Source organism: Nanorana parkeri, unplaced genomic scaffold (assembly GCF_000935625.1).
Source record: "Nanorana parkeri isolate BGI_ZX_2015 unplaced genomic scaffold, ASM93562v1 scaffold340, whole genome shotgun sequence".
NCBI classification, from domain to species: Eukaryota; Metazoa; Chordata; class Amphibia; order Anura; family Dicroglossidae; genus Nanorana; species Nanorana parkeri.
The window spans coordinates 1,030,245-1,043,484 of record NW_017306608.1 but is presented as its reverse complement, the minus strand read 5'-3'; the positions used below and the strand labels follow the sequence as shown (position 1 = coordinate 1,043,484).

The 13,240-nt window shown below is 39.0% G+C and overlaps 1 protein-coding gene across 1 annotated transcript in view; it reads right to left on the bottom strand.

Annotated features, from left to right (window-relative positions):
- Positions 1-9,535: 9,535 nt before the first annotated feature.
- Positions 9,536-13,240, bottom strand: part of MARCH11 (membrane associated ring-CH-type finger 11) — a 50,839-nt gene continuing 47,134 nt past the window's right edge. Inside the window, exon 4 of the mRNA XM_018558458.1 lies at positions 9,536-9,936. Within this exon, the coding sequence (XP_018413960.1) occupies positions 9,611-9,936 (326 nt within the window). The 3' untranslated portion in view covers positions 9,536-9,610. The remainder of the gene's footprint in view (positions 9,937-13,240) is intronic.

Below are 13,240 nucleotides of genomic sequence, written 5' to 3'. Positions count from 1 at the left end.
GTCACGGATCTCAGTGTGCTTCTTTGACGACAGAAGCAGGGTGCACTGCTTAACACAGTTCAATGACTCATCGTCAGTGACTCATCCCAGTAATCATGCATCTCAATCAAATACTTAGAGGGTTATTCACTTGGCTACCAAAGGCAGCCGAGTGAATAACCGAGCCGAAGTGAACTGAGCCGAGAGGCGTTCGGCTATTCACTTCGGCTCCCTACGGCTGATTTCAGCTGTACATCGGCTGCCTTCGGTCAGCTGAACATGCTGAGCTAAAGTTCAGAAGCAGTTCACTCACTGCCGTTCACCCCTATTTTCATAGGGGCCAAACGGCTCTGAGTGAATAGCCGAACGCCCCCGAGCTGCATTCAACTCGGATGTTCTGATCACTACCTCAGAGGTAACGAGCAAAAAAAAATAAAAATCTTGAAAAGCACCTTGTCTCCATGTCGATGGGGGCCTCTTCCCCACAAGCCCTGGGGCGTTGGTTGTGGGGCCAGCTGGCAGGGGGATTATTTGCATCGGGGTACCGCTTTAATAAAGGGGCACCCAGATGCAGCCCCCTCCTTGTGAATGAGTAAGGTGTACTTGTAACCCTACCCATTCACTAAAGGGTTAAAAGACATAAATAAAAAGAACAGACTTTAATCTAAAATCCTTTATTTAAATAAAAACACAACAAAGGATTTTTTTTTCCAATTGATCCAACGACGTAATCCAGGGTCAATCACGATGTTCAGCATTGTCCACGATGACGACGACTTGACTAAATAAAAAAAAAAATATATATATTTTTTTTAAAGATGCACGCCGACCCAGCCACACATGCCGAACTCCCGCTGCATAATGAAGAATCTGGCAGATGCTGGCAAAATATAAACAATTGGGCAGAGCTAGCAGTGACATCACTGCTAGCTCCACCCATCTGTTTACATTTGTCCGGCACCTTCCAGAGTCTTCTTGCAGGTCCCGGACAAAGGAAAACAACTGGGCAGAGCCAGGCCATGACATTACAGATGGCTCTGCCCAGTTGTTGTCGTTTAATGACAGCCCAGTGTCCTCAAATAACCTGAGGATGCTGGTCTATCATTGAAGGACAACAACTGGGCGGAGCCAGCTGTGACATCAAGGCCGGCTCCGCCCAGTTGTTGTAATTTAATGACAGCCCAGTGTCCTCGAGGATGCTGGGCTGTCATTGAATGACAACAACCTGGAACCAGCCATGACATCTGGAAATGTAGCCAGACTATGGGGATCAGTAAATTGGCTTCAAAACACGTCCTTACTGACTTATTTCTGTAGTTGCATAGGGAGGAGGCTGTGAGCAGGATCGATCCCTGGTTATCTGGGGGTGATTAGTGAGGTCTGCTGCAGACCTCACTAATCACCCCCAGATAACCAGGGATTGATCCTCCTCACATACATTCTTTCTTTCGGGCCGGAGCTCAGAACTTTCAGAGCTGACATGTCAGCTGGCTGCGGGACACATAGTACCGGCTCACGGGCCGGAGTTGGTCCGCGGGTCGGTACTTGGAGACCCAAATTTCCACTCGCCCTCACTTTATTTTTACTCACCAAATGCTAGCAGGCGAGTGGAAAATTTTGAGTCCTGGCTGCAGCCATTGTGAAGTAATTCATTCTCGAATTTACAACAAAAACAGTTTCCTTTAATTTTTCTCAGAAGCTGGTTTTGCTCCCCACAGCCAACAGTGACTTGGCAACCTGCTAGCCTTCTAATCTCTGAGGTTTGAGTTTGTGGCAATTCAGAGGGCTGTAAACAAGCCAGCAGGCATCACAGGTGACATTATCAACCAAATATGATCATGACCATGTTTTCTTAATGACGTCACCTGGGGATACCCGGACGGTTTGGAGACATTCAGCAGCCAGCTGGGGATCTGTAATTTGTGACAGAGTTTGTTGAACAAAGATCATTGTGTGTGGCTTAATGTGCTTATGTTGGTGGGTCGTTGAGAACGTCATTTTTTTGTGATTGACAATGGATCTACATTGCTGGATGATTGAACTGACAATGGATTTACACGGTGGGACTTTTTAAATAAAGGATTTTATCATGATGTGTATGTTTATTTACTTTGTATTTTGTTTTTTGACACTCGCTGCTCCTCCCTTTCTGGCCAGCCAGCATGCATGCCCAGAAAAGGGTCTGGTATGGATTTTGGGGGATCTCCATGCCATATTTTTTAGGAGGGTTACATGGGGTTCCTCTCGAATTCCATACCAGACTCTGTCAAAACATGCTGCCTGGCAGCCAGGAAAGGGGGGCAGAGAGCGTAAAAAACAAATGTAAATCAAGCGCACTTAAGGTGGTGTTTGTAAGGAGTGGTCTATGAACCATGATGGCGCGCAGCTCTTAAAGTAGCCAGGTGGAGGTGCCCTGCAAGTAAACTGAAAAATAAAAACACACAAGAGCGCCACAACCTAGCGCAATAAAAAACGGTCCCCATCTGAAAAATGGAGGGAAACCAACACGATAACAATGTTGCACTCATGTGGACACAATTTAGGTGTTACACAGCTGTTTTTCTGTCAGGCTATGATGAAAACAGGATACTGGACTGAGAGTGAATGATGGCTATGTGGATACTTTATTGAAACAGAGTGTGGAAGATCTTCCCTGCGTAAAAATCTGTGCGGATGTATGATGGCAAACAGCGATTCTGAAAAATCAAAAGAAAAGACAAACGGCCCGAACGCCAATTGTGTAAAAAACAAGCAGTAAAAGTAAATTGCACTCACATGAGAGTCTAAAGGAAGGCGCTCATCAGGGAATTGACAGCTCTGTCTTGTGCCAGCGGTGTTCCAACCCTTGTGTGGATCATGGGGGCAGAGCAGCAGCTGGATCCAGTGGAGAGATGCTGGCTGTGGCATCTGGAGGCACCGGAGAACAGAGTGGCAGTTGGAGGCACTGGTGGGGGACAAGAGAATTGGTCCCTTGGCGATAGTTGAAGTGCTGGGATTCGTTTGCTTGATAATGTGCTGTTCGGAGGAGAGGAGTTGGTCATCGGCAAAGTCGGTGTAAGAGAGCCGGCACACAGATGGTCCAAGGTGGGGACGGTGTGGCTGGTAAGTCAGGAAGAGCGGCAGCTGGATGTGTTTCTCAGGGGGGGAAAGAGTGGCCTAACATTAAGTGGCCTGGAGGGGGACCGGTGCACAGCAGTCCTCGGTTGTGGAACAGATCTGGGGGTATTAGCAGTGTTGGGGTGGTGGGAGGGTTAAAAGTAAAAGGCAATGCGTTTCGAGGACTTTTTCCTCTTTTTCAAGCCTGGGAAATTGAAGAAGTGAGAGAGCGTGCAGCCTCCCCACCCCTGAACCATACAAGCCCAATGTCCTTAACATGGTGAAGGTACCTTGCTGTGAAGGAGGGGGCACCTTGTCCTCATCCTTACATCTGGTCCACTGTCCCGTGAATGAGTAAGGACCCATATCAGACCCCTATCCTGCAAAACGTTTACATTCCAGGAGTACTGGAAAAATGTCTATTGAGTGGGAGTTTAGTGGAAGAAGATCGGCGCAGGCCATTGTGTTTGTGTTGATGCCCACCCCCACGTTGTTTATAGTGATTGATGATGGATCTACATTGCTGGACTACATGATTGATGTTGGATCTACATCATGAGTAATTATTTGGGGACTTTTTTAATAAGATCATTTTTCTAAGAGGTGTGTGTGTTTATTCACTATTTTTTTTTTTGAATTAATAACTAGGGTTACTATGTACCCCTTACTGATTCATGTGGGGATGTGGGGAGCGAATATCTAAAGGCCTCCTTATCCTAAAGGGTGCTTCCAGATAAGTCCCCATCCACAGACCCCTACATCCTCATGGCGACCGTATGTGAGGATGAGGTGCTTGCCCTCATCGACATGGGAACACAGTGCCTTGCCAGGGACTATCCCAGCACACTTACCGGCTAGCCTGCAACAAAACAAATTACACTGCCTAACAATATGCTTAAAACAGAGGTTTTAGTTGCACAACTTTTGCAAACTATGTGGAAGCCACACTGCCTCGTCAAGGCTCAGTGTAATGTGGTCCTAACTCTAATCTTTAAAAGTCTCCATATTGAAGCATATATAGCAGTAAATAAACTGATATTAGCCTTGAAAATGGGCAGAATTGATGTTCAAGATTTGCTTCCCCTTGACTTCTATAGGGGTGACGTTAACTTTCACAATTTGCGAATTATATGACAAGTTCGCCGAATGTCCCACAAATTGGACCTAAGCACATTTATCAATTACTAATTTAAACTTTGAGGATGAATTGTTTCACAATGTCTGCAGCTAAAGATGTCAATAAAGGTTTTAAAGTGGATTTACTGTTTTCTAAGAGTTTGTAAATATTTGAATGCAAATAGTCTGGTGACAGTTCTACTTTAGGAACAACCTAGCTAGTCCTAAAGCATTTTTCTCATGAGATCCATGTCTATGGGCACAGTAGACACAACTGGGACCTCTCTTATTTCTGGGGAATAACAGGTTATCAGTTCAACAAAAACCCAGTTAGGCCCATAGGCTTTCCCTCCCATGGATAACAAACCTCACTTACCATCTGAAAAATGGAGTGATACAAGTTGGACATATTGAAATCCAAGTAAGGATTGTTACTTCCACACTTTGAAGTGGTCTGGCTAACCTCAGCCTTAGGCATTCTATCTAGTTAATCTCATCAGATGAAAATGTTATCCCCAGTGCTTTTTGAACAAAGTCTGAACTTTACCTGCTCTTCATTTTATTAGTGTAAAATAAATCTCAAAACTTTCCATTGCCAAATGTAAAGCTGTAAATGGCTTTTTTATGCTGCAAATAAAAATGCATATAAATATTCACGAATAAAACCAAAACATAACGAGAATAAGAAAAAAAAATGTAAACACAGTGTTTAAACAAATGTGCAATCTTAAAGGTACAAACAATATGCCTGATAAACCACTTGTAGAATTTTGAAGTAAGAGATACGTTCTAAAAACATCAACAAAGTTTCTAACTCTCCCCGCTGCCCCTGTTACTGCTGTTATTATCAGCAATTAAAGGCTGTCAAATGACATCTGGGAATTGATTTGTATTACACAGCAGGCGTTTGCTGTCAAAAATGCAGCCAATCCTGTGTGGAATTACACTTAAAGATGGTCAGCAAGTGTCATTATGTAAATACAGTACAGTGAAACAACGTATTGTTTTATTGTAATAATTTGTTATTCCTATGTAAAACAAAGGTGTGACCTTAATTTGTATATTTCACTTGAGGGTACTGCTGCACTCCTTACCTTACCCCTTGTGTGGAGAAGGGTGCTGAAATGACTGCGGATGGCACCGTGTACATCAAATCTTTATGAGGGTCGTGGCAAGCACACCATAAACTTGTGTCAAAGAACAATCTTCTTTATTGTCCCAAGATGTCACATTATAAAGTGCAATGTTTCAGGGGCTGCACAAGGTCCCCTTCTTCAGGCTTAACATGCCAATGTTCACGTTAAACCTGAAGAAGAGGACCCTGTGCGGCCCTGAAACGTTGCACTTTGTAATGTGACATCTTGCGTCAATAAAGAAGATTGTTCTTTGACACTTGATTTGTATATGACATCAGTTAAAGAAACCTTACAAGTAAAAACATTATTTTTAAATAAAATATATTCCTATTTAATCCCCTTTTTACCTTAACCCTGATAAGCCCCAATTAACTCCTTTCTTCCCTTAGCTATTTTTCTGAATTTTTTTTTTCTATTTCCTTTTACTGTTTTAATTATTTTTTTCTGTTTTTTGTATTATGTTTTTCAGTGTAAAATAAACAGTAAATGCATATTTAAAAAATGCCTTTGTTCATATGTAAATAACTTTGCCATGCTTTAAACTAGAAACATCATTTTAGTGTCATTTTAACATAAATGATATAATAAAATGTATACTTCTTATTTACAGTAAAATTTATTTTTTCAACGCTAGTCAAAAAACAATAAAATGCATTTTTTAATTTTTTTGTGTTTCTGTCTATAAATTACATAGAAAATAAATAAAAAATTTTTACAGGGCATTATTACCAAAAGAAGCCTAGAGTGTCCCCCAAAAACAATGCATGTAATACTTTGTTATCCTAAGTAATGACAAACTTATCGTCGAATAAACAGGCCCATAGTGGAACCTTACCAACCATAGTGGAATTAGAAAAGTTTTTCTTTTCCATAAGCGGAATACAGGTAGGGGAGCTGAAGTGGTTAAAGATACTGGACGGATTTCTAAAAGAAAATGTATTTTGCCTAAGGCAACTGGCCTTTTCTAGATGTAAACTTGTTGAATAAAAGCAGGCGTTTGAATTTTAGGATACAAGAAAAGTAACCAGCTGTAAATAGCAAAATTATGATGCAATTTATGGATTCAAGTGACATCATGCACCACAGGAATAAATTGAAACCAGCAAACCAGATGAAGGGTTATAAATGTTCAGATTTCTTTCTCACTACTCCAGACAAATGCAGAGCAACACTATTTTAATAGAAATAAAAAATCCTTTTTGTCTGTGAGATAAAACAACATTTGTTTGTCTGTGTAATCTGGAGGACCAGTAGAACATAGATAACAAGCAGTTTTACATAAAATAGCTATTAATAACTTTCACGGGTACAGATTCAGGGGCTTATTGGAATTTAAAATATTTGAAACAAATGTGATATTCCTATAGGGAAGCAAAACCAAATGACACTACAGTAGTAAGCCCCCAGCCTACAAATGCAAATAATATAAACACAGAAAATTGTCAATAGGGATGAAGTTTAGGTTTGCTGCTACCATAGCTTCACAGCAAATCCCCAGGGAATCATTAAATATGTGAATCACAAACTTTTGGCTGAAAAGTTTGCAAGTTGTTAGGTTTTTTTTGCATTGGTACATGTCCCACATGCCAGTGTCTGGCTTCCCATGCTTTTTGTTTGATGATAGCTTATTTATTAGGCCAAACAATTGGGCAGAATTAAATAACAGGATAAGTCCCCTATAGACTTTGATGGAGTCAAGCCAATCACTAATTGTCAAGTGTAATCTCCTTCTTCAGCTACAAGTACCTGAAACATATTAGGCTATCAACAAGAAGCATCTCCTTCTTCAGCTACAAGTACCTGAAACATATTAGGCTATCAACAATGTATGACAGTGCTAGCGCTTTCAATCTCAATAAAAAGTAATTAAACTACTAAGACTTAAAAAAGAAAATGCAGTATTAGGAGTAGATCACATGAACAGGAAATCCAAGAAACAGTTTTTACTGTACAAAAATACTATGTTCTTTCTTGTTCATTAAGGGACGCAGAATTCAGTTATTCTGAGACAATTGAGATGTCTAAAAGCAGCCCAACTGAAGGGTGAACAACAGTGACAAACACTAACAGGCCCACATAATGAAACTGGGGACAGCCTACAGCAAAACAGCTGCCTGCAGTACCTTGTGCCTAAAGCTGGCATCAGTTGAGTCCTGAACATGGTGAAACTTAGAGGAAGACCAGGTGGCAGTCTTGAACTCTGGAAAACTGATGCCAAAATGTCCAGGAAGCACTCACATATCTAATAGAGTGCTCTTTGACAGAAAAAGAGAGCACTCTGCCCTTAAGATCATGAGCTTGAACAATGGACTATCCAAGCCACCAAGAAATGCTAGACAAAGTCGGTTGGAATGGAAAAAAGATTGTCAGTATTTCAAATGAAAGCAGTGGTTGATAGTGAAACCCACACATGCACAATGTTCATCCAAGCAGTGAGGGGAAATTTCAGAGAGACAGAAAAACAATATCCAGGTTGAGGTGAAGGAAAGCACCTAGGGACCTCAACACCACCTTATCTTTTGTGTAAGAACAGGTTGAGTACCTTACAGGACAAGGCTGCCAGCTCAGATACATGTCTCACAGAGACGATAGCAACAAGAAAAGTAAACTTATTAGTGAGAGTGACTAGGGGAATATCCCTGATGTATTCAAAAGGCAGTCTCTAAAGTGCAGGCAGAACCAAATTTAAATCCCATGGAGTCATAGATGGTTGTACAGGAGGAACTTCATGAGACACACCCTGTAAAAAGGTCTTTGGAATAAGATTGCAAGCAGTGAGATTTGCCCCTAGATGGGTCTCAGGTCTAAATAAGGACCTCGACCTATTGCAGAAAGGCTAGGTTTATCCCCACAGAACATTTCCTGTGTGAAAGCAAAGTAAGCCTTCCATGTGCAATGGCAGACCTTATGATGTGTAGACTTTTAACAGTGTGGAATTTACCGAATCAGAGAGACCCCTCAGAGACCTGGGCTTCAAAAGCCATGCTGTTAAAGCCAGCGACCATAAAGTAGGGTGGTAAACTGATCCTTACGCTAGGAGAGCCAGTCCGTCTGGAAGAGCCCATGGGCTGTCTATAAGAAGTTTGGTTAGGGTGGAGTGCCACATTCAGCTGAGCCAATTTGAAGCTATGAGGATCACAAAAAATGCCCTTCCAGAATGCCCTTTAATAACAGGCCTTCCAAAAATGTATTAAAAATACCAATAATATATAAAATATTGTTTAGGATGTATTCATTATACTACAACTTTAAAGATATTTCTGTATTCCCATTCAAAAATACACCTCAGGGTTATACTGTACATACCATTGTAACCCCATTGTCATATTCTCTTCCCATCTTTTCTTTCTCTGCTCCCACTATTTTGTAACTGAAAGATTCCCTGTTGTAGTCAACACATAATTATGACAACACATGCAGTAGAAACAGTAAGCGTGGTCACCCAAAGTGTAATAAATGCTCAAATCTGTCGCATTGACTTTGACCACAGGCCACATAGACAGATATTAAGGACTTATGTAAAGTACACTAGGAGCAACAATTATGCAGAGATTTTCTGACATGCGGGAAAGTCTCAGCAATTAATAATGATTTCTTATTCTCTGCCAAAAAAAAAGAAAATGCTTTCACTGAGCTTTAAACATTTCCTTCAAATTGGAGAGTAAAAAAGCAGTGGGTGCCACAGTCAGGCAACTAATGAGCTGACAGGCAAGTCTCATACTGCCCATCATTCCCTGTAACAGAGCTGTCTGTCTGTGGCCACCATAAGGTTAGGAGTCTAATTGGTTAGGAAATCAACCACTTCTCAAAGAAGAATTTTTACAGCGCGACTATGACAGTTTTGAAATACAAGGCTCCCTAATCACCTTCCACCCAAATATACTTTCCTAGTTTTTGGGTGATATTTTCAAGGTGATATAATTTCAATGCATTGTTGGATTGCTGAGATTATAATACTTTGCAAGTATGATTTCCTGTAGAAGTGTATATTTTTTGATCAAGTGTAACCTGAATATGAATTGTAATAATCAATGTCTTTTTCATGTCTTTAAAAGTATACACAAAGCCAAAGACTGCAAACACAATTTTGTTTCTGAAAACTGTATTTTAATATAACAGCTTCTATAAAAAAGACTTAAGTTAAAAAATGTTTTATATATATATATATATATATATATTTAAATACTTTAAAAGTGCTTTGGGTTCGTTGCACCAACATTAAAAAATACTGCCCACACCTGGAGGAATGTTTTTTGTCTTTTTAGAAGAGCCTTTCTCCCACCTCATACTGAAGTCACTCTCATTACAACCTCACCAGAATTACTGTCCTCTATGGACTCTTCTGGAGGAGTTCTCATCCGGCTGAACAAATGTAGCAATACATATCCACATTGCAATCGAGGAGAGCTTAACTGTGTTTGGTGAACCAATGTCCGGGAGCGGAATGCAGTCAATGGCAACCATAATGTCCTACTGCTTGAAGGCACTGCACGACTGCTCTCTTCTATATCTGTTGCTTTGTCATAGTTCAGTACATCCCAGTGCAAGTTCACTGCTCTCCACCTCCTAAAAACCTTATAAACAGCAGCTCCTTCATGGATAATTAGACCTAAAATTATAGAAAATGTATGTTAGAATGATACAAGAACAAGAATTTAATTTTACACATAGAAAGAAAGTACATACAAGCACTGACAACTTAAAAATAAAAAAATATTTACTGAAAAGGATATATAAAAAACAAAAGGTTCCATTCGCTGAAGTAAATCTAAGTGCATCTTAGTGATTCTGATCTCCTTCAGCGTCTTTTAACCACCTTCTGTCTACATGCATTTGCTCTAGCACTGGCGGCTTACTAATAGAGGCAAGTGTGGACCATGCATGTGCAAATGGTATTAATAAGCGTAAGTGCCTGAACAAGAAACTGCATGGCAGGATCACAAAGAACTATTTTCATGAAAGATGCATATTTAAAAAGATTGAAAACTACTTTTGGGCGTGACATTAGCATGTTAAAAGTTTTATGACATTTTAATGATTAAATTTAGATATTTAGATACTGTATGTATACTTCACTAAGATGCTTTTTTGGTATAATAATTATTTGTACCAATGTGGCTTATTTTTTAGCTCTCATTACTAAAATGGATGGTTGTAACAGCAAATTATGGCTTAGTAAATTAAGCTAAAATGGTAAAAATATTAGTGGGCAATAAAGAAGTAAGTGTCCAACCTTATAAATTCATATGGAAATCCAAAAATAAATGCAAGCATTTCTGACATAAAACTGACTGAAAGCATTGACCAGAAAAAGAAATATAAATAACAAAATGGTAGAATGAGAGACTAATATTCAACAGACACCTTGATGGACAAAAAAGATACTCATACATGTCATGTATTTTTTAAATGTTCTAGCAAAATAAAATATGTATATTTTGCTATCTGACACTCTTATTACTATGTTCAGCAATGAGAAGCCACAAGAGCTGAAAAAAGTAAACATGTGGTTGAAGATAATGATTGTTATGGCAAGTAACACATGTTAAAGAGTAATAAATTGAGCTTAAAGATTTCTCAGCACAAGCATACTACATAAGTGCAATTTGTATGTAACCTAACATAATGGTAAAGCCAAAAGACAAAGTTTGCCTTTCTGTTTATTAGAATGGTTTACCTTTCAGTGCTACAGGATAGCACATGCAGAAGACAATTTGTCAGCATCATTTGTGAGTGTACTATAAGATAAAGTTGAAACTGTGTGGACAGAAAATGGTCTGCTTCAGTAATTTTTACAATTTTCTATTGTAAAAATACTGGATGGTATTGTACATTTTGTTAAATTGTACTAAAGGACTTCTAGGTTTTGAGCTACATTTTTGCTGTCATTGGCAGACAGTGGTTTTAACCCTCAACATTGCTGGTTCAAAATGCAGCTGCCAGAACCACTTTTTTAAGATCACTATAACTATGAAGAGCAGCCATAGCATTGTTTAAAAAAGGCAAGAAAAAAAAAAGAAGAAACAATAAATAAATATATATATACATACATACTTGTAACCAAATTGCCCATCCCTATTTGAAAAACACTGCAAAGTATGGCAGGAAAAGGGTTGGGGCTTATTGGTAGAGATTATCTAACACTTTACTTATCAGCTCCCAATACATATACTAAATATATGTTTATGTAGCTACCTACTTGGGTTTAGGTTGGGGTTAAGAGAATTGGAAGAAACACTTTCTTGCTCAGTTAATGTCAGTTAAAGTCATTAAATATGCTACTGCTACTTGTGTAGAAAGTAAGATGCTGATATTACTCTTTTGAGCCTGCACATGTTTATCTGTGCCACCCTTGGATTTTAATTTTACTTTATTACTGGGATCTGACATGACTGCCAACTGCCATTCCACTGTTAAGGGTAGTTTTAGTGGATGGGAACTAATAGTTGGCAGGGCTTAGTAATGGAGGTTAGGGAAATTCAAGCCCCAGTAACAAAGTGACAGCTAATCAGAGAGGGCAATAGAAGAGATTGTCCTGGCCAGTAAAGGTATTACCAAGCAGGATATCAGGCAGCGTGTGTGCTTATTAAAGTTTAAAACAGCACAGGTTCACTTTATAGAAAAGCTTCTTATTCACTGAGCCTAGCTATTTTTCATTCGCACATACAGGGGTTTTCTGCACTGATGTACTATAACCTAAGCAGGGATAGCAGAATTACAATAGTATTTGGAGTCTGGCCTCTGCTTTGGATATTCTACCTAAACTAGAAATATCATTATTTAGAGGTTGGCCTTTAGAAGATGGCAATATACCTCTTGTAGACCACTTAACCCAAACTAAAAAGAAAAAAAGGTGAACTGATCCTACCAAAAGTTTGTTTGAAAATGATCTTTTTCTCCTTTAGTTCTTGGATTCCAGGGTATGTGTCCTTACACACACTGACTCAGCTGCAACAGCTTCCACAGGAGTTCAGACTATTTGCAGGCTATTCACTTTGAGTAAAGAAAACTATTGGATTCCATCCCTGGGCTACCTGTGACACCCTTTCTCTGCCAGAACTAGAATATAGCCATAAATGCCTCAATACGATTGTTTTCTGTCTTTATGCCCCTGAAGCACTCTGTACACTAAATGAGCACCAGAGATATGTGCTAGGAATAAATTAATGGCTGAACACTTTAAAATATGCAGTGTATATGCTAGCATTTATAGGAATTTGAATATAATTGGTAGTGTTATAATATTTTTTGTTTAAATGCAGTGCTCTCAACTGAAAATCTGTAGGACTATAATACACTATAATGTTGTCCTGAAATGACACACTTGACTTTCTGTATATTTTTTTAATTAACATAACATGTTTTTAAAGATGTGTTTGCGATGCTCTTAAAATGTCATTCATTGTAGCTTGTGAGAGACCTCTCTTTTATCCATTCTGTTATTTCCCTTAGCTGTGGCTGCTTATTGACTAATTCTGTATTAACTGTAAAATGATATTTGAATGGCCTGCAGTAACTCATGCACTTCCCATGATTTCTGACCAGCTTGGTAATTACTAATGATAATCTAAGAGATTTAATGATGTACGCGCTGCTGTGAAAATGTCAATAAATGTCACACATTGTCTTTCAAGGCTTTGCATTAATTAATATGTTTCTATAATGAAGTAAATGTGATTTGTAAGTGTGTTTTTCTTACAAGGTACATGCGTACTTTATAGCAATTACTTTATGTCTTATAAATGATCTAACAACTTACTTTTTATGCAAATTTTAAGATTAGATGAATTATTAGTATGGGAAGCTTGTGTTATTGCGATAGCATTAACGACGTTATACAAATACACATTACAGTTTTGTGAAATTTCACTATAGGCCAAACTAAATCCATTTAAGACTCACAAATGATAGAT